The following is a 22,055-nucleotide window of genomic DNA, read 5'->3' as shown; positions in this document are numbered from 1 at the left end:
CCAAAATAATTCAATTCTAAAATCATTGGTGGGGCAAATAAAGTATGCATTTTGGTGTGCATCTCCAGCAGGAGGGTGCCACAGAGCCCAGAGCAAGATGTTAGAGTCAAAGTAGACTAAGGAGGGCATTCTTTATATGGGAGCAACCTGATGTGGCTGCCTTGTGTGCAGTGTCAGAGACTAAGCAGGGTGTGCAGGCAGCTGGCGCAGGTAGTCAGAGCACAAGAGAGATGAGGAGGGCAGTCTGCTGTGGGGAGTCAGAGCCCTACCATGGTGAGGAATGTATCTGTGCTAAGGGTGGGGTAAGTCCAGAATAGGGAGTCAGTTCTGAGCAGAACAGAAAAGTGCTTACATGGGTGAGGGGATGGCTTTGGAGATGGAAGATGGTTACTTACAGGGGGATTGTTTAAACGAGTAAGTAAACTAAACTGAAGATGAATGGGTTCCAGGTTTCCCACTGTCAAAGAAGAGTTATAAGGGAAACACTAAAATGAAGAACATGGTCTTAACATTGGATTTGGATAAATGGATGTGAACTCATGTTTTTTTAAACATATAGACAGATATAGAATAAGTATAGACATATCTCTTTGTGACCCTTCATTTTCTTTTATTCTCAATGATAAATAGATATAAGCTTAGGTACATACATAATAGACGTGTAAGTTGAAGACTAATTGTTTTCGCAAAAAGTAATTCCTTCCAAAGGATATAGTAGTGATTTGATGTAGAGATAATCTTTGAATTCAAATGTCTATGATTTGAAAATGAAATAAAACAAAATTTTAAGGTTACTGATTTACTTTTTTCTATTCTTTCCTTTGTAGTGTCTTTAAATTCTTTGACTTATTAAAAGAAATTGATACCAGTACCAAAGTTGATAATGCTATGTCAAGACTGTTGAAGAAGTATAATGTATTATTGGCACTCTTCAGCAAATTAGAAAGGTAAAGTAAACCTTTTACTAGGGTTACACTCTAATTTTTTATGTCATTGTTCATACTTACATTCTGGGAATTATTTAACCTGTTTAGTGAAGTTATTATTAATTCTTAGTTGTCCCTTTTAATGTTGGCCTATTAATTCTTAGCTTTCTTGTTTATCCAGTAATATGCATTCTGAATGCTTCCTGCAAAATTAACCATTTTACTATCCTTTCATGTCTTCCATTTGTTTTTAATAAACTTTAAGCTTAGATCCCATTTTAGCCTTCTTTGCCAGAAAACTTCTGGTTCCGAATAGAATGGTGATGTAAATTTAAACTTCTTCCTAATAGTGTTATTTAGCTTGGAACAGGAAAACAACGGCAATGGAAGGTATAGGCAACCTGTACTATGAAGTAATGATTTATACTCCCAGTGGTGGCTTAGAGGACTTTTTGCCATTACGGTTCAAGTAGGAGCATAATTAATGTGCTTAGGTTAAGTTTTTTCTATACTTTTCATTAAAACTGTAGTCCCCTAACCCAAATGTTACAACCCTAATTTGGCATATATCTGTTATCATGTTTGTTTTGGGGCTCATTTCATTTGAGGTTAAGAGAATATGAAAGTTACTGTGTTAGCTAAATAAGCAATTATGTAATAGTATGGTAAAGGGAGAAGGGAAAAAGAGGCACGTCCTTGGATACTCTGGAGAGCATGAGGATGGAGATAGAGGTGGAAAGAAGCATCTTGTTAGGAGGATGCCTCTTTTTCCCCCACCTCCTTTCCTTTTTCTTTGTTTTGGTCACTAAATCTTCACAACTGTGATGGAGGATGAGAAAATTAGAGAAAAAACTCAAAGGCCTAGGGTTTTTGAAGGAATGTTTCTTCTTGCTTCTGGTTTTAATTGTAATATGATAGCATTGGCCATTTATTTATTTATGAGAGAGAGTCTTGCTCTGTTGCCCAGGCTGGAGTGCAATGGCGCGATCTCGGCTCACTGCAACCTCCACCTCCTGGGTTCAAGCAATTATCCTGCCTCAGCCTCCTGAGTAGCTGGGACTACGGGCATGCACCACCATTCTCGGCTGATTTTTTTGTATCTTTAGTAGAGATGGGGTTTCACCATGCTGACCAGGCTAGTCTCGAACTCCTGATCTCCTGATCTGCCTGCCTTGGGCTCCCAAAGTGCTGGGATTACAGGTGTGAGCCACTGTGCCCAGTCCCCAGTCCTTTCTTGAAGAGAATAGAAGCTTTTTGCATAGGAAAAAAGGGGAATTTAAAAAAATTATTAATGGAGATAAATTATCTAAATAATGTGCATAACAAAAATGAACTAAGTATGGAATTCTTGGAAACCACAGAAAGGCATAAATAAGATATGAATTGACCAAATGTCAACACTGGAGATAATCACCTTTTATATTTTCGAATGTTTCTTTCCATTAGGTATTGTTTTACATTGAGTAGAATATTATACGTGTGTGTGTGTGTGTGTGCGTGCGTGTGTGTGTGTTTGGCTTTTAAAATTTACCTAATTGTGACTTTCTAAATTTTTTTCTATTCTTTAAATTTGTTTACAGACTTTTAATTCATATCTGGGAGCTTATTTTAATATGATCCTAAATATAAGGTAGCTTTAGATTTTTTTTGTCACAATATTACTTAGACCCCTGAAAAACTAGAAACAACTGTATATTCACAACTAAAGTTAGACAATAAATATTAAACATATCTAAACATAAAATATTATAAATATAAAATAAAATTTGATAAAGAATAATGACAATATTGGAAAGTTATTCCAATGTTAAATAAATACAGCAGGATATACTCTGATTATAACTGTGTGTGAGGAAGAAACCTAGACCACTAATGCATAGAATGAAATGACTGGAGAGAAGTTTACCAAAATGTCAACCTAAGTTTTATATGAGTAACTTACATTTGTAAGGAGGATGTATTACTTTTCTAATAAACAAAACAAGCAAAAACTTCTTTCAGCCAATTTTAATGAGTATTCTATACATACTAGTACTTCAAAATCCATAATCATCAGTTTTTTTTTTTTTTTTCTGGATAAAGAATTTTGGGGCTAGTTGGTAGGAGTGATTTGGGATACAGTTCTGATTTTTTTTCCTCCTATAGTAATTTTCTCTGGATACTTCCAAGTTGTTTGCTCTGCTGTCTGAGATCAAGAATCTGCTTGGATATTTGTTTCTGTTGTAAGAAGCAGAAATTATATAGTGGACAAAGCATTACATTGTATATGTTTAAGGGTGAAATGTAGCTATAGTGGTGATTTTGGTCGGAGAAAAAAAACTATAGAAGGCAATGTCTGTTTAGGGTTTACAGGAAAAATAGGAATTCACCAAGCAAAATGAGTGGGAACCGGGAGCGAGCATCTTAGAGATTAGCATGTGTCCAAAGCCAAAGCAGTAATATCAGGTTGTACTTTGATACTGCTAATGGCTGAAAAGTAGGAAGGGATCAGATTGATAGTAATCTTGGACTTTGCCCCTAGGGCAGTGGAAACTCCTTGAATGATTTTAAACTAGGGAGTAACAGTCTGATTTGGCCTCAGAAGGCCACTCAGGCCTTTGTAAAAGGGATTTAAAATTTTTTTGACTAGTCATATGAGATAATTTAGAGTAAACTTTACTAACCTCAGGTAGATCAGCAGGGTTTTTTCTATCTTATTTATACCTTTTTTTTCTGAAGAGTAATTGAGAGGATTACCTGTGATACCAACCTGTTTATTTTAGGGTAGACTATATGAATATATATGACTACCAGTTAAGTAGGTTTTTATGACCTGATCTAGGATTCCAACCAAATACAGTGTTACAAATGAATATAGGAAATTCAGTTACTATAATTAAATATTACAGTGATGTGAAGTGTCATCAATTGGGAAAACAGACTTGAACTTTGTTTTGTAAAGCTGTACATTTTTTGTTTTTAAAATGCATACTTCTTAAAGGAAGATGAATAAAGCATGAGAAAATTACTATGACTTCTAAATTATGAAAAAAATGTTAAAAGTTAACATTTTAAAAAGTCATAATGTTTTTCTTTTCAGGACATGTGAACTTATATATTTGACACAACCCAACAGTTCGTAAGTAGTTCAGAGAATTTTTCACTTAAAAAAAAAAAGATTTTTCTGGAATAATCTCAAACATCTTGATAGTTAGGGTTAGTATGATTGATTATAGCAGGCCACTTCATAATTTAAGCCCATAGATTTAAGTCCTGTGTAGATTATTTATCTTCTCACAAAGAACATAGTATAAAATATATGACTTACACAATAAGGAAGAACTAATAAGGTGGTAATTGATTCAGGGCAACATATCACCAACTCTGGGAAAAATGCAGATTCATTGATGAAATCTTTATTGAGGGCCTGTTACAGGCACTTTATTAACCAAGAATCAGCATAATTTGTGTGTGAGAATAAATGTAAAAATCTGTATTAAAATTTCCAAACGATTATTTTAAATGAATAATGCACGCTTTAACAGTATGTCCATGTAGAGCTCCAGAGTTTTTTTCTTGGAAACAGAATGAGTAGTACATGAGATTTTTTGATCCCATTGGAGTGGTATTGAAGATGATTAATATAAAGGGTAATTGAATATTTACTAACTAATTGATATCAATCTATTAATTCCAAAAAGTGAATATCTATGGGAAGATTATCAAGGCAAAGTGTTAAATTGGCAAACTAAAGTCATCCAAATCTTTATTTTTCTGCTCACAGTGTTGATAATTAATCAGAAAAAAAGCAAAAAATATTAAGATAATGTGAAACAAAGTATATTATAGCATACTATGTCTTTTATATATTTTTATTCGAATTGAGATATTCAATATTTTACAAAATTTTCATCTCAAAATGTGTACTCTTCTTTTTTTTCTTAAATTTTTTTTTCTTTTTTTTTTGCAGCTTCTATGGTCAGGAATGTATACCATTCTGTGGGCTAAATATCATATCTTAGAATTTTAAGATATAGAAATATTAAATGAATAGAGAGAAATTCAGGTGTAAATTATGCATTTAAAATGGACCACATTCTATTATGCATTTAACTAAAGTCAGGTTTTTTTTTGACACAACAAAAAACACTCAAAAAATATATTTTGAAAACTTTCTTTCAGTGAAACGTTTCTCCTGATTTTTTTTTTTTTCTGATTTTTATTTGTTTAATAGGATATCTACTGAGATAAATTCTGCATTGGTGCTAAAAGTTTCTTGGATCACATTTTTATTAGCTAAAGGTCAGTTCATTATATTTATTACATGCTAATATTTCAAATGTAATACTTAAATTGGCATTCCTTTGAACTAAATTCCCCAATTTTTATTCAGTAATGTACTCCTTCCCCCATTCTCTGCATGGCTTATTAACTGTTAGCAAGTTCTTGTAATTCTGGTACTAGAAACAACCTTTGAAATGTTTTATTTTATTTGTGTTTCTAATATTCCATCTTTCCTTCCTTCCTTTTTTTGAAGAATAATGATGTTGCTGTTTTCATAAAAATATTTGCTCATGATAAATAATTCCAATAAAATAATTTTGGTCAGGAAAGCACAAAGAATGCACTTTAAAACAGAATACTTCTAGTGGCAGTTTTATCTTTTTTCTGTAGCAGGATTGTTTTGGGATGCAAATTGCTCCCAGTTCAACAGTGTGCTGGAGTCTAAGTTGTCAAAAAATAATCTATACTTGTTTATGTCCTCCATTTTACCCTTCTCTCATCTGTGTCTCCCTCCAAGTTAGAGAGGCAGAAGATGAGGATGCCCTTTGAGTTAGTCTCTCTCAGTCTCCCATTTGGTATTTGTGGTACCAGCATTTCAATACCTAGTAAATTGAAAGCAAAAGAATGTACTTGAGAGAGATTCTTTCATTTGACTTCACTCTATGGTTTTTACCTAGAAATCCTTGATATTTTTATTTACCACTATGGTATTTTAAAATAACTTATTTGTGAGTATATTGCAAACATACTTTTTGCACCATACCGTTGGATCTAGAAAACCTATAAAGATGCAGGCTTGTCTGTTTTCTCACAAAATTTCTACACTTTCAATGTTTGTTGAGATTATTACTGGTTTAGTAGTCAGGTACTCAGAAGATAGAAACTGAATCAAATTGAAGTTCCTTTTAAAAATAATGTATAACATGGAGCCATGAGCAAATGTGCAATAGCTGTGTTTTATCATGATTTGTATGTTTTATGTAGCTACACTATTTGTTTTCTCAGGTATCTGTCATATGGATTTATTTTCTCATAGCCATCTAGTTGTGTATATGTTCTATTAACTTTAAAGATTTTATTCTGAACAATTATTTTATAGATTACTTTAAATTTATATATTTTGTTATTTCTTAATGGTTTTGGTTATTGTGATATATTAGAGGGGTTGAAATTAAAAATATAAAAGGTTTAGATATAATTATAATAAAATCATAATTTTATAAATAATTTAAAATTTTAAGATAGAATAAATGGAATAATTAGAATAAATTCTAATAAACAGTAATTTTATATAATAAATGCAATACTTATAAAATTGTAAATTTTAATTCTAATTATAAATAAACTATTATACAACTGTATAATATATACAAAATTATAAAATTAGAATTAAAGATTAGCATCTATTATACTTTAGCCTCTTTCTCTGGAGTAATACATTCTATAACTCTTGAAATCGGAAATAAATTTTAAAAAGCAAAATTTATAATTTTAGACATAAAAATTATTATTATTATTATTATTATTTTGGCTACCTTAAGAGAGTTGTAGTTAAAAGAATTATTTTTTTAAAAAATGGACCTGTTTTAATTATTTAAAAACAAAAACACATCAAATTTCCTTTACCATCTACAGTTCAGTTGTATCCAAACAGTCTAAGACTTAAAGAATTATTATAGAAATACTTAAATGTAAAATTCTCAGAGTAGACTTAACACTTGCTTTATAATTTTGTAACTTATTTCTATTTTATATATTTTATACCTTTTAAAACATATATATATATTTTTTTACAAAAAAGGAAAATCTTTACCATGCTGATAGTGATTATTGAATGAATTTATGGATATACTCTACAATTTTCTCTGATACAAATATCTGAATCTCTAACTTTCTTTTAAAATGTAAATTTTTTTTTAATTTTCAGGGGAAGTATTACAAATGGAAGATGATCTGGTGATTTCATTTCAGTTAATGCTATGTGTCCTTGACTATTTTATTAAACTCTCACCTCCTGTGTTGCTCAAAGAACCATATAGTAAGTATTTAATTTATTCCCCTTTTACTTTCTCATTCAGCAGTTGCTTATTGAATATCTAGAGGGTACCATACATGGTTCTAATGCTGAGAGGATGATAAAAAAGTAAATCAGACATGGACTTTGCCCATACGTGGTGTAAGTTATGGAAGGAAAGATAAGACATGTAAACAGATGATTAGAATACATGATAGAAAGAAAGTGGTCTGGGTCTGGGTCAAAATACAACAAATGCTGTGGAGGTTCAGGAGACAAGAAAGTTTTCCAGCTGTGGAAGACCAAAGAATACCATATAAAAGAAGTGGTATTTGAAATTAGCCTGGAAGAGTGGTTAGGATTGAGGAAGGGCACTCTCAGTAAAGATGTTGGGGGAGGGCATTCCCAGTAAAGAAAAGCAAGAGACAAGAAAAAGATACGAATGAAATTGCATGGGAAAGAGCGGCCTACTTTACAGGAACAGCTTAATTAAGTTTTTATTACTATTGGATATTGTAATAACTATGCTTTTTTAATATACACTATAACTCATACTATTTCAGTGGATGATGAAATGGGAAGTATATTTAAATAAAAATAACTTGCTAATATAATTAGGTAGCATTAGACAAGAATGAGTAAGGTATATATTTCTCTTAGCCTAGAATTGCTTCCTTTCATGGCCTCAAGAGTAAGATTTCAAAGTCACTTATTATATATATAAAAAAAAATGTAAACTTACCCAAATTCGAACTAATTCCTTGCTTCTGAAATGTTGAAAGTACTAATGCTAAAAATAATGGGTAACATGGAAGTTTCAAAGTGTCGTTGAAATGGGTAGTAGGCTGAAGACTCATTAAATTTTGTGAACAAGAATTTAGTAGAAAAATGAAGGCTGGAGCAGAATTTTGAAAATATGTTGAACATAGCTTGGCAAAGAAGGCAGAAACCTTCATTTGTCAGAAACCACATGCAAAGAAAAATAAAAAATTGTATGTGGAAAACAATAAATATGCTTCAAATTTTCTCCTGAATTTTATAAATTTACTTTATGTACCCTTTCCCCACTTTTTTCAATTTTATAACTTTAGTAAGTTGTTATTGGATATTACTTTAGGTTGACAATCTTTGTTGTTTCAGGTAATTGTACATTTGAATTCTCTAAGTGCTCTGTTTAAGAGAAATAAGCATGAGGTATTATTGAACTGACTGAATATGGTAATTGTTAATTAACTTTCATTGTAGAGAATTTCAAATGAATACAAAAATAGACAGTAGTAAAATAAACCTTCCTGTGCTTATCATGTAACTTCAACAGATAACTTATAATCTGTCCCCTATTGCCTGCTCAGTTACCCCAGATGTATTATTTTGAAGCACATCTTTGCATACCATTTCATCCTTGTACATCTCAGTACGTATCTGTAAAAAATACTTTTTAAAAAAGCATAATTACACTGCTGTTTATCACATCTAAAAATCAATAAATAGTGACTCATTAATATTACTAGATATATAGGAAGTGCTCAGATTTTCTTGTAAAAATAATTTAAAAGTTTTTTATAGGTTGAATCAGACTCTAAATAAGATTTATACTTTGTGACTGGTTGATATGTTTTAAAAACTCTTTTAAAAGTTCCTCTTTCATTCTTTTTTCTTTTTCTCCTTATAATTTATTTTTTAAATAAACAGATTGTCTTGAGTTTTAACCACAGTGTGGTTTTCGCTGATCATATTCTGTATTATAGTTTTTAACATGTTCTTCTGTCCTCTCTAATTTTTGTAAGTTGTTGGTTGGATCTAGAGGCAGTACATACTTTTTATACTTAATCATCTGTAATATTTTTAATAGCTGAACACGTATTTAGTTCGGATTGGGAATACTTAAAATAATCTAGGAGATTTTTTAAAAATCATGGTTTATTATCATATTACTATATTTACTATAATATATTTTATACCTATCTTTTAAAAACATCATACTTTACTAAAACTTAAAATATTGTTTTTATGCTATGTTTAGAAATTGAATTAGGAAATATTTGCTAATTGTTTTTAACTCTAAGATAGACCACATTTTTTTCCTCCTGCAGACTAAGATTCACTTAGATTTAGTTTGAAAGTTGGCTACTTCCACGCCTTCTCTTTGTATTTGTTTATCAAACTGTATTTTACCCAGTTCTTTTTGGGCTATTTGGGAGCAGAGGAGAAGAGGGATGGCAAATACTAAAAATTAGTACCTAATTCCTAGTAGATATAGATGAAATTACTATCCTTCTAATGAAACCAAATAAGTAAAAGTAATAGAATGTTACCAAGATTATTTTTGACCTAAGTTATAGTTAGAATACTTTATTACTTTATACAATAGAATGTACAATTGTTCTTATCTAATTTACCCTTTTTACAGAAACAGCTGTTATACCCGTTAATGGTTCACCTCGAACACCCAGGCGAGGTCAGAACAGGAGTGCACGGATAGCCAAACAACTAGAAAATGATACAAGAATTATTGAAATTCTCTGTAAAGAACATGAATGTAATATAGATGAGGTAATTTAACTTTATGATTTCTTTAAAACAAAGTAGATTTAGATGTAAGTTCTCCCTAACAGTATTTACTTCTTTTGTGATGAGCATGTTTTTTTTGTAGTTAGCGCTAACTCTTTTGCAGTTGCAAAATATTTAGAAAAAATTTAGTTACTTTGATTTTAAAGAGAGTAGCTCTGGAATTACTGAAAAGTATATAATCAAGACAATAGTTTTCAAATGTAGTTGTTTTTTAATTCTTCTGAGGTTACCGATACCCCTAATGTTTTAAAATACCCTGCCAAGCCTGGACGTGGTGGCTCATACCTGTAAATCCAGCCTTTTGGGAGGCTGAAGTGGGAGGATATCTTGAGGCCAGGAGTTCTAGACCAGCCTGAGCAACATAGCAAGTCTCCGTCTCTACAAAACGTATATTTAAAAAAATTAGCTGGGCATAGTGGTATGTGCCTGTAGTCCCAGCTACTTGGGAGACTGAGGCAAGAGCATTCCCTGAGCCCAGAAATTTGAGCTTACAGTGAGTTATGCCGGCACCACTGTAATCCAGCCTGGGTGCCGGAGTGAGACTGTGTCTCTAAAAACAAACAAACAAACAAAACCCTGCTTAGAAAACTCTAGTGCTCTACTGTTTTGGTTTAGTGATAAGTGATACCAACATTAAATTTCTGTTTGGCCTTCTATAGTTACTCTTTCTAAATATTACAGCACGTAATGACTGCTGGAGAATATATGTGAATACCCAGGAATTACCTATCTTGTTCATACAATCTGGATGTTAGAAGGAATCTTACAAATAATGTGTCCAATCTCCTTTTTATAATGAGTAAACAAGCTTCCAAGGACTGATAGCTTAATATTAACAGAGTCTACATTAGACTTTGGGACATCTGGTATTAGTGCTTCTTTCCTTCTTACCATACAGTTTTTCTCATAGTTTGTTGTATTGTCCACAATCACTACCACCAGATAGTAGTAAAAAAAAAAAAAAAAAAAAAAAAAGTTACATCTTTGAAATTTCTTTGTCAACACTGGGAAGGAATGGGAGTGTGGTCCTGAAATCTAGTTTAAGAAGTATTAGAATTATTTATAAAGATATGTCATAGTTTTAGCACTATGGCTTACTAATTTCAACAAATATACAGTTGACTCTTGAACAACACAGGTCTGAACTGCATGGGTCCCCTTATACACCGGTTTATTTAATTACATATAGTAGAAAAATTTTTGGAGATTTGCAATAATTTGAAAAAATTTGCCACAAATGATGTAGCCTAGAAATACTGAAAAAAAATGAATAAAAAGGCATATCATAAATGCATAAAATATATGTAGATACTAGTCTATTTTATAATTTACTATATCATAAAATAAATACAAATCTATTATAAAAAGTTAAAATTTATCAAAACTGACACAAACACAGACTGTACATGGTGCCATTTGCAATCATGAGAAATGTGAACGAACATAAAGATGCAATTAGTCATAAAATTAACCAGTCCATATTGTACTATTATAATAATTTTGTAGCCTGTTGCTACTGCAGTAAGCTCAGATGTTGTATCCACTTTAAAAGCTGCCATGTGACACTAGTCATCTCCATGCGAGCAGTTCATCTCTCCAGTAAATTGCATATTGCAATATAAAGTGAACTCTTGAGGTTCTCACTATTTTTTATAATATTTAGTGCAATACCATAAACTTTGAATAACACCGTGGGACCCATAAGGAGTTGCACTAGTGATGCTGGAAGAACTCAAAAGAAGCAGAGAAAAATCATGACATTACAAGAAAAAGTTAAATTGCTTGATATGTACTGTAGATTGAGGTCTGTAGCTGCAGTTGCCTGCTGTTTCAGACAGATGATTTTTATTAACAGATTACATAAACTTACTGTAAATGTATTTTCTCACAATTTTCATGTTTTCTTTTCTCTATTATAAGAAGATGGTATAAATAGTATGTATATATAGTACATATACAAAATATATGTGAATTGAGTCTTTGTCATTGATTGGCTTCCAGTCAATGGCAGGCTGTTAGTTAAATTTTGGGTACTCAGAAGTAATCCATAGGCCTGTAGTCTCAGCTACTTGGGAGGCTGAGGTGGAAGGATGGCTTGAGCCCAAGAGTTCAAAACTGTAATGCATGTGTTGGCACCTGTGAACAGCCACTGCATTCCAGCCTGGGCAATATAGAGAGACCCCGTCTTTAAAAAAATAATAAAAAATAAAAAGTTATACATATGTTTTTTACTGCATGGTGGGGGGTTGACACATTTAACCCCTGCATTGTTCACATTGTTCAACTGTGTATAGATATAAATATATCAACTTTATATATTCTAAAAAAGAAATTCTGGAAAAGAAAATATGTAGAAATATTGATAGTACATATAAATATATACACGTAAATATATATGCTTTCTTTTGTAAATTACAAATTATCTTTGCAAATAAGCTGACAAATGTAGTTGAAATATTTCTTTTTACTCCGGTTTTATTGCTTATTTGTAAGATAATGAATAGTAGTAAATGTAGTTTTCTGTTTCCTGGTTGTTAATTATCTGGATTTCAGAACTACTTGAAAATTTTTATTTTTAAGATTAGGAATATAACACTTTTCTACTCTTCATTTTTTTTTTTTTTTTTTTTTTTTTTTTTTTTTTTTGAGACCGAGTTTTGCTCTTGTTACCCAGGCTGGAGTGCAATTGCGCAATCTCGGCTCACCGCAACCTCCGCCTCCTGGGTTCAGGCAATTCTCCTGCCTCAGCCTCCTAAGTAGCTGGGATTACAGGCACGCGCCACCACGCCCAGCTAGTTTTTTGTATTTTTAGTAGAGACGGGGTTTCACTATGTTGACCAGGATGGTCTCGATCTCTCGACCTCGTGATCCACCCGCCTCGGCCTCCCAAAGTGCTGGGATTACAGGCTTGAGCCACCGCGCCCGGCCTCTACTCTTCATTTTAAAGAATTTCTTATAATTTAGAATCTTCATAGTTATGGTTTTTAAAATACAGTCAGTTAAAAATTTAAGTCAGTTAAAGGTGGTATTTTAATTGACACTTGATTGACTACATAGTGTACTTATGATATAACTATTGGTTATTCATTCTGATTAGTTAATTTATGATATATATGGTTTATTTATAATTTATGGTTTACATAGCTAATATATGATTAATTGGTTAGTTTATGGTTATATAACTTGGTTAGTCATGCTAACTGGTTAATTAGAACTATTCACTTTATAAATACGCTAGGTACATGAGAGTTAACTAGGAAACAAGACTAATAAGTATTTCAGAGGCTTAATTCTTATAACTTATTTGGGAAATAGAGGTAGGAACTGCTTTAAATTATTCCCACCTTAGTAAATGTAGACTCCAAGTTTGGAAAAAGAAGATAAATAAAGAAAAGCAAATTGTTTAAAATTCTGTTAACACATTGCAAGTATAAAATGGCCAGGAATATAACTCCAGGTTTTTTGAGTGTGTGTATATGATTTTTTAAAGATCCATGTTAAGTATAGGGTGCTTTTGCATATAACCATATATACTCCTACAAAACATTTTTATTTTTAATTTTTTGCTAGAAAACAATGTTTTATTATCAAAGAGTAGGTAAATATTTCTTAATCAGGTCACAAAACCCACAGCCTATAAAGGAAACAATAAATTCAAGTACATGAATATTAAGAAGTTTTCTCTATCAGAAGGTACCACTAAATAGAGGTTACTTGGATTTGAAATGAATTATTGGGTATTTAATTTTGGGTGTGAAATTATTTTCTTAAATGTATGCTTAAAAATTGACTTGATATTTCCTGAGCAGATTTCAGATGGCCTATGAGTGAAATGTCCAAAAATACACTATAGAGAGAAATCAGAGGCAATATAGAAAAGTGAAAAGAGCATTGGCTTTGATGGTAGACAGATTGGATTTTAAATCAAACTCTGCCATGGGTCAAGTTGCTTAATTTTTTGTGTGTCCTGTCTTTTGATCATTTGTTAAACATGGAATATTGAAATTGGTTTCAATGGATTCTCTTCCTATAAATCCCATTTCTTTTAACAGCTTTCTACTACCTTCATATACATTAAAAAGTAAATAATTGAATTAATTATAAATATTACACTATCTTGAATGGATATCATTGATCAAATGTTAACACTTTCATTCAGGTGTTAATAGTGATAGAGATTAGGGTTTTTAAAAAAATTTTAATGATCATATTGTAACTTCATCTTTTTCAGGTGAAAAATGTTTATTTAAAAAATTTTATACCTTTTATGAATTCTCTTGGACTTGTAACATCTAATGGACTTCCAGAGGTAATCTGAAAGCAAATTTAGTAAAATATTAATGTTTTGAGACTGTGGAGGGGGGATAATTGCCTAACTTTCTTGTATCAGTTTACTGTATATCAGAATTTTTTTTGCCCAAGAAGAATCTAGCCAAGTAGAATTGTGGTGAAACTAACTTTTGTATTGTAACAAAAAGCTATTGAGTATATAATCAAATGTAATAGCATCATTTTGTGATTTGTACTATAAATCAATCTTTATTGAATTTTTTTTCAAAAATCAAAGTGTAGACTTTCAAATTTCTAAGTATCTTTAAATAGCTAAATATTGATAGCTAAATATACACAGTTAAATTTGCTTTGGTAAGCATAATTAAGTGTAGGATCCACAATTAATGCCATCAACATTATTGACATTACTGTATTGTGGAACATCTCTTTTGAGGATTTTTAAGAACTACTTAATTGAAAATACAAATGTATTTGTTGAAATGACTGTGATTATTACAGAAGTGCTTTACCTTAGTGATATTCCATTCAACTATCTGTTTTGTTTCGCATTTTGCTACAAATGTCTTTCCAGTGAGAACAGAATAACTGAGAGCTTTGCATGGTAAGGTGAAATATGTGGAGCAAAGGATGCTGTGATAAATGATGAAGAACAAACCAGTGTTTTAGAAGCACCTTGTATTAGTCACTGTGACCAAAAGGCATGAAATGAAATAGCTGGACAGCTAATTCTATGACCTGAATTGATAGCTAGTTTTTGAATTAATTGATTAATTCAAATATTTTTTGAATGCTTAATATATGTCAGGCATGTGCTAGATACTATGGATAGAGAGATTTCACACTTAGTCACTGTCCTTAAAGTGCTAGTGGGAGAGGCTGACAAAGAAATAGAATATTACAGGAGTCTACAAGAGTGTGATAAAAGTATGCAGAGAGTTCTGTGATATTTCAAAGGAGAGCTACCTAATCCAAACTGGGGCAGATAGGTTTTGTGGAAAATAGTTTAGAGGTGATGCGATTTTAGAGCTGAGTAAGCATTACAGGAATAGCATTTCCAGGGGTTGGACATTGTAAATTCAAAGGCGCAGGGATGTGAGTATGGTCCGATCAGAGAACTCTAAGTAATTCATTAAGATTTAGATACAGAGCAGAACAGTTAAAATATGGTACTGAAGACACAAGAAGGGACCAAATGTCATATTAATGAGTCTTGTTACCACTTTCGGTACCAAAAAATAGGCTGTAACTTTAAAATTTTTTGTGGCAATCTTTTTTTTTCTTTAAAATGATTACAATTTTAATATAAATCTTAAGAGTAATTTTGCTTTTTCTCCAATATTTCACATAATATAGCCAATCAGTAGATGACTGATAATTAGATCTCATTTAGATAGGGCGGGAATAATGATTAAACTTTATCAAGCACGGATTACTGTTCTAATACATTTATGAATATTAATGAAAAGTTTGCATTTAATTGTGTTGCTTCCTATCTTTTTAGAATGCAAGTTTACTTCTCTCAGGTTGGAATCACTTTGGCATTGAAAGTCACAGTAGAAGGCATGCCAATAGTTTCCTCTTGAGTATTGGTTTTTAAAGTATGATTAGAAAATCCTGTATCAGAACTGATGAAAGATTTACAAATTCTAGCAATTGAAAAAGTATCTAAGATTGGGAATAAATTGTGCAAGTGTGTCAGTTGGACTGATAAATTGAGCTAATTCTCTTGCCCAAGATACTTAACTGAAGGGTACTGGAGTGAACCAAAGAGTTTAGAAAACATTGGCAGAATATGTAATCAAGAGGATTTGCAACAATGTTTGAAAAAATATTTATATTGATAAACATAAAACATTAGAAGTAGGCCGGGCCCAGTGGCTCATGCCCATAATCCTAGCACTTTGGGAGGCCGATGTGGGTGGATCACCTGAGGTTAGGAGTTGGAGACTAGCCTGGCCAACATGGTGAAACTCCATCTCTAATAAAAATACAAAATTAGCCGGGTGTGGTAGCGGACACCTATAATCCCAGCTACTTGGGAGGCTAAGGCAAGAGAATCATTTGGATGTGGGAGGCAGAAGTTGCAGTGAGCTGAGATCATGGCACCACACTCTAGCCTGGGCAAAAGAGCAAAACTCCATCTCAAAAAAAAGAAAAAGATGAAAAAGTGAAGCATATATGGGATGTTTGGAGAATCCTGGCAGTAAAGCGTAACCGTACCCAAGATATTTTTATCTTAAAAATATCTTTACTGGCAGTAAAGCGTAACCGTACCCAAGATATTTTGTAGCACTGGCTATCTTTTTCTACATAAAATTCTAATAAATGTGTTGTATGCATGAAATAAGATCTGAAATCAAAGTTGAAAAAATGTTGTAATTTTCTGTACTTCACTTTTGGATAGACCTTATTTATATTGCATGTGAACTCAGTCTACACTGTAAAATTAAATGTATATTGTACAAAAATTCTTTAATGAAATCTGTGCCTCTGTGTGCTGAGAAATGTAATGACATGCGAAGGATAATTGTCAGTGATTTTTTTCTTTTGAGGTTGAAAGTCTGTCTAAACGATACGAAGAAATTTATCTTAAAAATAAAGATCTAGATGCAAGATTATTTTTGGATCATGATAAAACTCTTCAGACTGATTCTATAGACAGGTATTACACATGGTATATTTGATTGATTTACTTTTGATATAGGTTGATCCTGATCTAAGTAGATAATATGGTTTTTTAGTTAGCTTAGCGACCTTTAAATATCATTTATAATAAATTACTTGCAAACATCTTTATACAAAGAAAAGGTTAACAGTATTTTAAGCATATAACTTATCTACAAATACAGATTTAATGTGAATTGTGTATCCTATAACAGTTACTTTCTTGAATGTAATTTTTAAAAATGTACACCAAAAGATAATGGCTAAAGTAATTACGTTCTTCAAGTAGTGGTCTCTATCTTATTTCTGTCCTTTCATATACTATTGCCTACCTGGATTATTAAAAAAAGTTAACACAAAAGTGTAGTCTCTTTTATTATCCTGTAGAAACCAAAAATTGGAATGGTTGAGAGTGTTTATTAAAATTTTTCACTCAAGTAAAGTTAATTTTGTGTCATTAGCATGAACTCTTTTAATATGAAACTGAAAATATGCATAATTTAGAAATTAAGCAGTAAAATGTTTTTAGTTTTATTTAAGTGGAAATAAGGTTTTTACAAGGGATAATGCATTGAAAAACTTGAGTTTTAATGCTTTTTACTACTGAACAACTTGGTGATCAATAGCACCAGGGAGAAAGCATCTGACTTCACTTTAGAAAAAATACTTAATGATTGGTATATCTTTTTTGTCATAAACATAATGGAAAGAGACTCACCATTAAAAACAATAGTGAAAAAGATTTTATTTAAGCAGCAGTTGGGTCATCTGTTTCCTATCATGTCTATTATTGAGTTACATTTTATACGATTTTATGAGACACAAGAAATATTATACTGCTTTTTTGATGCATAAAGCACAAAACATAAATTTTCAGTATGTGAATGACTTCACTTATCGTTATTTAGTTTTGAAGCACAGAGAACACCACGAAAAAGTAACCTTGATGAAGAGGTGAATGTGATTTCTCCACACACTCCAGTTAGGTATGAATTTTCCTACTTTTAATTATATTATAATTTTTTTATTCATTGTTTTATAATGCTTCATGTTTGTTTACATGTTTCTTTATGTATTCATACATACATGTAAGAAATATATATTGAAGGCCAAGTGTGGTGAGTCATACCTGTAATGCTAGCACTTTGGGAGGCCAAGGTGGGCAAATGACCTGAGGTCAGGAGTTTGAGACCAGCCTAGCCAACATGGTAAAACCCCATCTCTACTAAAAATACAAAAATTAGCCCCAGCTGGTGGCACGCACCTGTATTCCCAGCTGCTTGGGAGGCTGAGGCAGGAGAATCGCTAGAACTCAGGAGGCAGAAGTTGCAGTGAGCCAACAATGCAACATTGCACTTCAGCCTGGGTGACAAGAGTGAAATTCTGTCTCAAAAAAAAAAAAGGGAAAAAAATGTATATACAATCTTTGTGTGCTAGGCATTTTACTAGTTGCTTAAGATATGGGTATTGTACCTAGTTTTGCCTGTCCTTAAGGAACATAACCTAAAATGCAATGTATTCCATTTCAGTAAATAAAAAAGAAAAAAAGTATCCCTGATCTGCATACAGTCTTAAGGGAGTAGAACTATTTTTTATGTCTTTTTCCTCACTCACTTCCTACATCAAAATCTTTTATCAAGGCTTATTGAATAATCTACCTCTAAAATATTTCCTGAGTCCATCTACTTCTCTCCATTTCTGCTCTCACAACTCTTGTCCAAGACATCTTTCTCTTTCTCTTGCTTTTTCGCAGTAGCTTGCTATCTGATCTTGCTGCTTCTGGTCTCATCACTCTTCCTGTCTTCTCAAATCTATTCTCCACAGTGCCCCCAGAATTTCTCTAGAAATATAAATCAGTTATGTTCACTTTGCTGTTAAAACCCTCTGACTGCTTTCTATTGCAGTTGGTATACAGTATGCAAATTCCTCAACAATGCCTAAAAGACTTTATATGATCTGGTTTCTGTTGCCTCTCCAACCTCATCTTGTTTTCTTTCTCATTCTGCATTAGCCACACATTGGCTTTCTTTCAGTTTCTTGGGCTTTCCAAGTCTTTTTGTACTTTCGAAACCCTCATACTTGATAGTCCCTCTTCTTGAAACACTTCCTTCTTTTCTTTCCATGAATTACTAACTGCTGCTCTTCATTCAGCACAAATACTGCTTTTGAAAAGATATTTCTCTCTGAAGTATCTTATTATTATTTCTTATAGCATCCTGTTCTATTCCTTTATAGCATGTATCCCAATTTGTTTTGACAGATTCATTTGTGTTTGCTTGCTTTTTTTACTAATACCCAAAATAGCCTTTAAATTCCATATCACAGAGCCCATGACTTTTTTGTTGACTATCTAATAATTAGGGCCTGTCCTAATACTTGGTACATAGTAGGTAATCAATAATATATTTCAAATGACTGTATAGATGTATAAATGAATGCATTTTCATATAAGTATAGTTTATATTTATAAACAAGCTAATGAGATGACAGAAGGGACTATAAGGCGATGTCTGAACTGAATTTTGAAACATGTAAAGGTCTGTGTCACAGGATAAAGATTTTAGGGAGTGGGAAAAGCATGTACAAAGTGATGGAAGTATGAAACATGTAAGTGGAGAAAACTGCTGTCACACAGAAGACTTCTGTGACCAAATGTGGGGAATTTTTCGTCACTGAGAAACAAGCAATCAGTTCTGCAGCAGTTACCAGCTGGGTGTCCTCTAATTTACTTCTGATACTGTTTACCTGGAGATAGTCTCAGATCACACAGGTTGAGGGCTCAGACCCCAAAACTACCCCCAACTTCAGATACTAGTTGTAAGGCTGGGTTTTTGGATCTTCTGACCAAAGGGTTTCAAGTTGGGGTTCCCATGACACCTCTTGAGTTTGATTAATTTGCTAGAGTGGTTCACAAAACTCAAGGGAACACTTATGTTTACTGGTTTATTATAAAGATATTAGGGATACAGATGTAAAGATGCATAGGCTGAGGTATGGGGGATGGGACAGGAAGCTTCTATGCTCTCCCTCGACAGGCAGCTGTCCAGGAACCTCCACATGTTCAGCTATCTGGAAGTTCTCTGAACCCTCCCCTTTTGGGTTTTTATGGATGCCTCATTGCATAGGCATGATAGAATAAATCCTTGGCTATCGATTATCAACCTAACCTTCAGCTTCCCTCTCCTCCCCAGAAGTTGGGGGCATGGGGCTGAAGGCTCCAACCCTCTAACTCTGCCTGGTCTTTCTATTGACTAGCCCCCATCCAGAAGCTTCCTAGGGGCTGCCAGCCATCAGTTAATTCATTAGCACACAAAAAGATATCACTGGAGTTTCTAAGAATTTTAGGAGTTGTGTGTCAGGATATAGAGTCAAAGACCAAACAGGTATTTCACAATATTACACAACACAATGTATCTGGGGAACTATTAGCAGCTGTGTATTGATTGACTGTAAAATGAGAGTAGGAAGTCACAGGAGAGGAGAGTGGGTACTAGATATGAAGGGCCTTATATGCTGTACCCACGGATTTGTACTGTAGCATGTGCATGCCATAGCCTGTGCTATAAATGGATGTTAAGCAGGAGTAAGGGTAGAATCAGACATAATTTTTGCAAGTTCACATGGTAATAGTTTGTTGGGGTGATAGACTGAGGAGAATAAGAAAGAGTGAGGAATAGACCTGTCAGTCTGTCTCAGTGGTTCTTAATCGGTTGTGCAAATTAGAATACCCTGAGGAAGTTTTTTTTTTTTCTTTTTAAAAATTGTGTGTCCTATTCCACTAAGGAATGTGCCTAGGCCTTACCACTGCAGACATAGTGTGTCAAAATCTCTGGACTTGTCTATTGCAGCAGTGTAGTTGAGAGGTTTTAAAGATCTGGACCAAGGGTAGTGGTGACAATGAAGGAGCAATAACAGATTTGATAAATATTTGATGTATTCATACTTAGAATATTGTTCTTAAGGCATTTCTGAAGAAGATATCTAGTAAGCAATAGGATAGCCTTTTATAGATTTGGAAATCATCAGGGAAGTTAAAACCGTAAAAATTAATGAGATTGCTTGAAGTGAGGTGTATCATGGCAAGAGTGGGTGGCTGAGGCCTGAAGCCTACTGAATGCTAGCATTAAGGACTAGATAGAAGTTGTTAGGTTCTAGAGCAGGAACCCCAGCTCCCAGGCCAGGGACCAGTCTATGTCCCATTAGGAACCAGGTCATACAGCAGGAAGTGAGTGGTGGGCAGGCAAGCATTACTGCCTGAAGTCTACCTCCTGTCAGATTAGCGGTGGGAACTGCTGTTCTAGAGAATGGGAAAGTATGGTTGGGGAGCCCAGAGAGTGAAGCCAAGAAAGTTGAGGGAGGGAAGGAGTTTCATTAAGAGCAAGTGTTTCTTTAACAGTGGCAAATGCTTCAAGGAAGGTTAAGTATTAGAACAAACGAGAAAAGTCTTTTGTTTTTACCAGTTGGTCATTTGTGGCTTTAATCACTGTAGGTTAAATTTGATTAGTGGACACAGAAGCATATAAAAGCCTCATTGCAATATATTTGAAAGGTGAGGCTGGTGTGGTGGCTCACCCCTGTAATCCCAGCACTTTGGGAGGCCAAGGCGGGCAGATCACCTGAGGGCAGGAGTTCAAAACCAGCCTGGGCAACATGGCGAAACCCCGTCTCTACTAAAAATGTAAAAATTAGCCAGATGTGGTGGTGGGTGCTTCTAATTCCAGCTACTCAGGAGACTAAGGCAGGAGAATCACTTGAACCCAGGAAGCGGAGGTTATAGTGAGCCAAGATTGCACCACTGCACCCCAGCCTGGGTGACAGAGCAAGACTCCTTCTCAAAAAAAAAAAAAAAAAAGAAAGGTGAGGAAGTGTAAATACTGGTTTAGGCATGCTTAGCTGAGAACACTGAGCATATTTTACTAAATAATAATTGAGGATCTTTTCAGCTGTAAACATTCTACAGTTCTCTGCATAATTAAAGTGTCCCATATGTTCACCTACTCCAGAGTTGTAACATTGATATTTACCATATATCCCCCACATATGCACACACAGAAAATTATAGAATCAATGGGATCTTAGGAGATTGACCAAATTTTATGCTTTGAAAATGGTGACTTTTAAATGCGTTTAGGATCTTAGTATCCTTTCTTCTTGAAGATCTCTGTAAAGAAGAATCATCTGATTCTTTACTTGAGTTGCTAAATATCTTACTGTCTTTGGTTTGAAAGTGTTTAATATTTGATTGTAGCAATGTTTTCTTGAAACAGTACCATTTTGCTGCCAGTTTATATAGTTTGAAAGTGTTTAATATTTGATTGTAGCAA

The 22,055-nt window shown here is 33.2% G+C and overlaps 1 protein-coding gene across 2 annotated transcripts in view; it reads left to right on the top strand.

Annotated features, from left to right (window-relative positions):
* RB1 (RB transcriptional corepressor 1) overlaps positions 1–22,055 on the top strand; it is a 160,967-nt gene that overhangs the window by 39,727 nt on the left and 99,185 nt on the right. For both annotated transcript variants that reach the window (XM_003942219.3, XM_074387700.1), the window contains exons 4-11: positions 828–947; positions 4,006–4,044; positions 5,140–5,207; positions 7,117–7,227; positions 9,614–9,756; positions 14,006–14,083; positions 16,620–16,729; positions 17,640–17,717. In XM_003942219.3, coding sequence (XP_003942268.1) covers positions 828–947; positions 4,006–4,044; positions 5,140–5,207; positions 7,117–7,227; positions 9,614–9,756; positions 14,006–14,083; positions 16,620–16,729; positions 17,640–17,717 — 747 coding nt within the window. The remainder of the gene's footprint in view (positions 1–827; positions 948–4,005; positions 4,045–5,139; positions 5,208–7,116; positions 7,228–9,613; positions 9,757–14,005; positions 14,084–16,619; positions 16,730–17,639; positions 17,718–22,055) is intronic.

Source organism: Saimiri boliviensis, chromosome 16 (genome assembly GCF_048565385.1).
Source record: "Saimiri boliviensis isolate mSaiBol1 chromosome 16, mSaiBol1.pri, whole genome shotgun sequence".
Taxonomy (NCBI): Eukaryota; Metazoa; Chordata; class Mammalia; order Primates; family Cebidae; genus Saimiri; species Saimiri boliviensis.
This window is presented reverse-complemented; position numbering and strand designations above follow the sequence as displayed.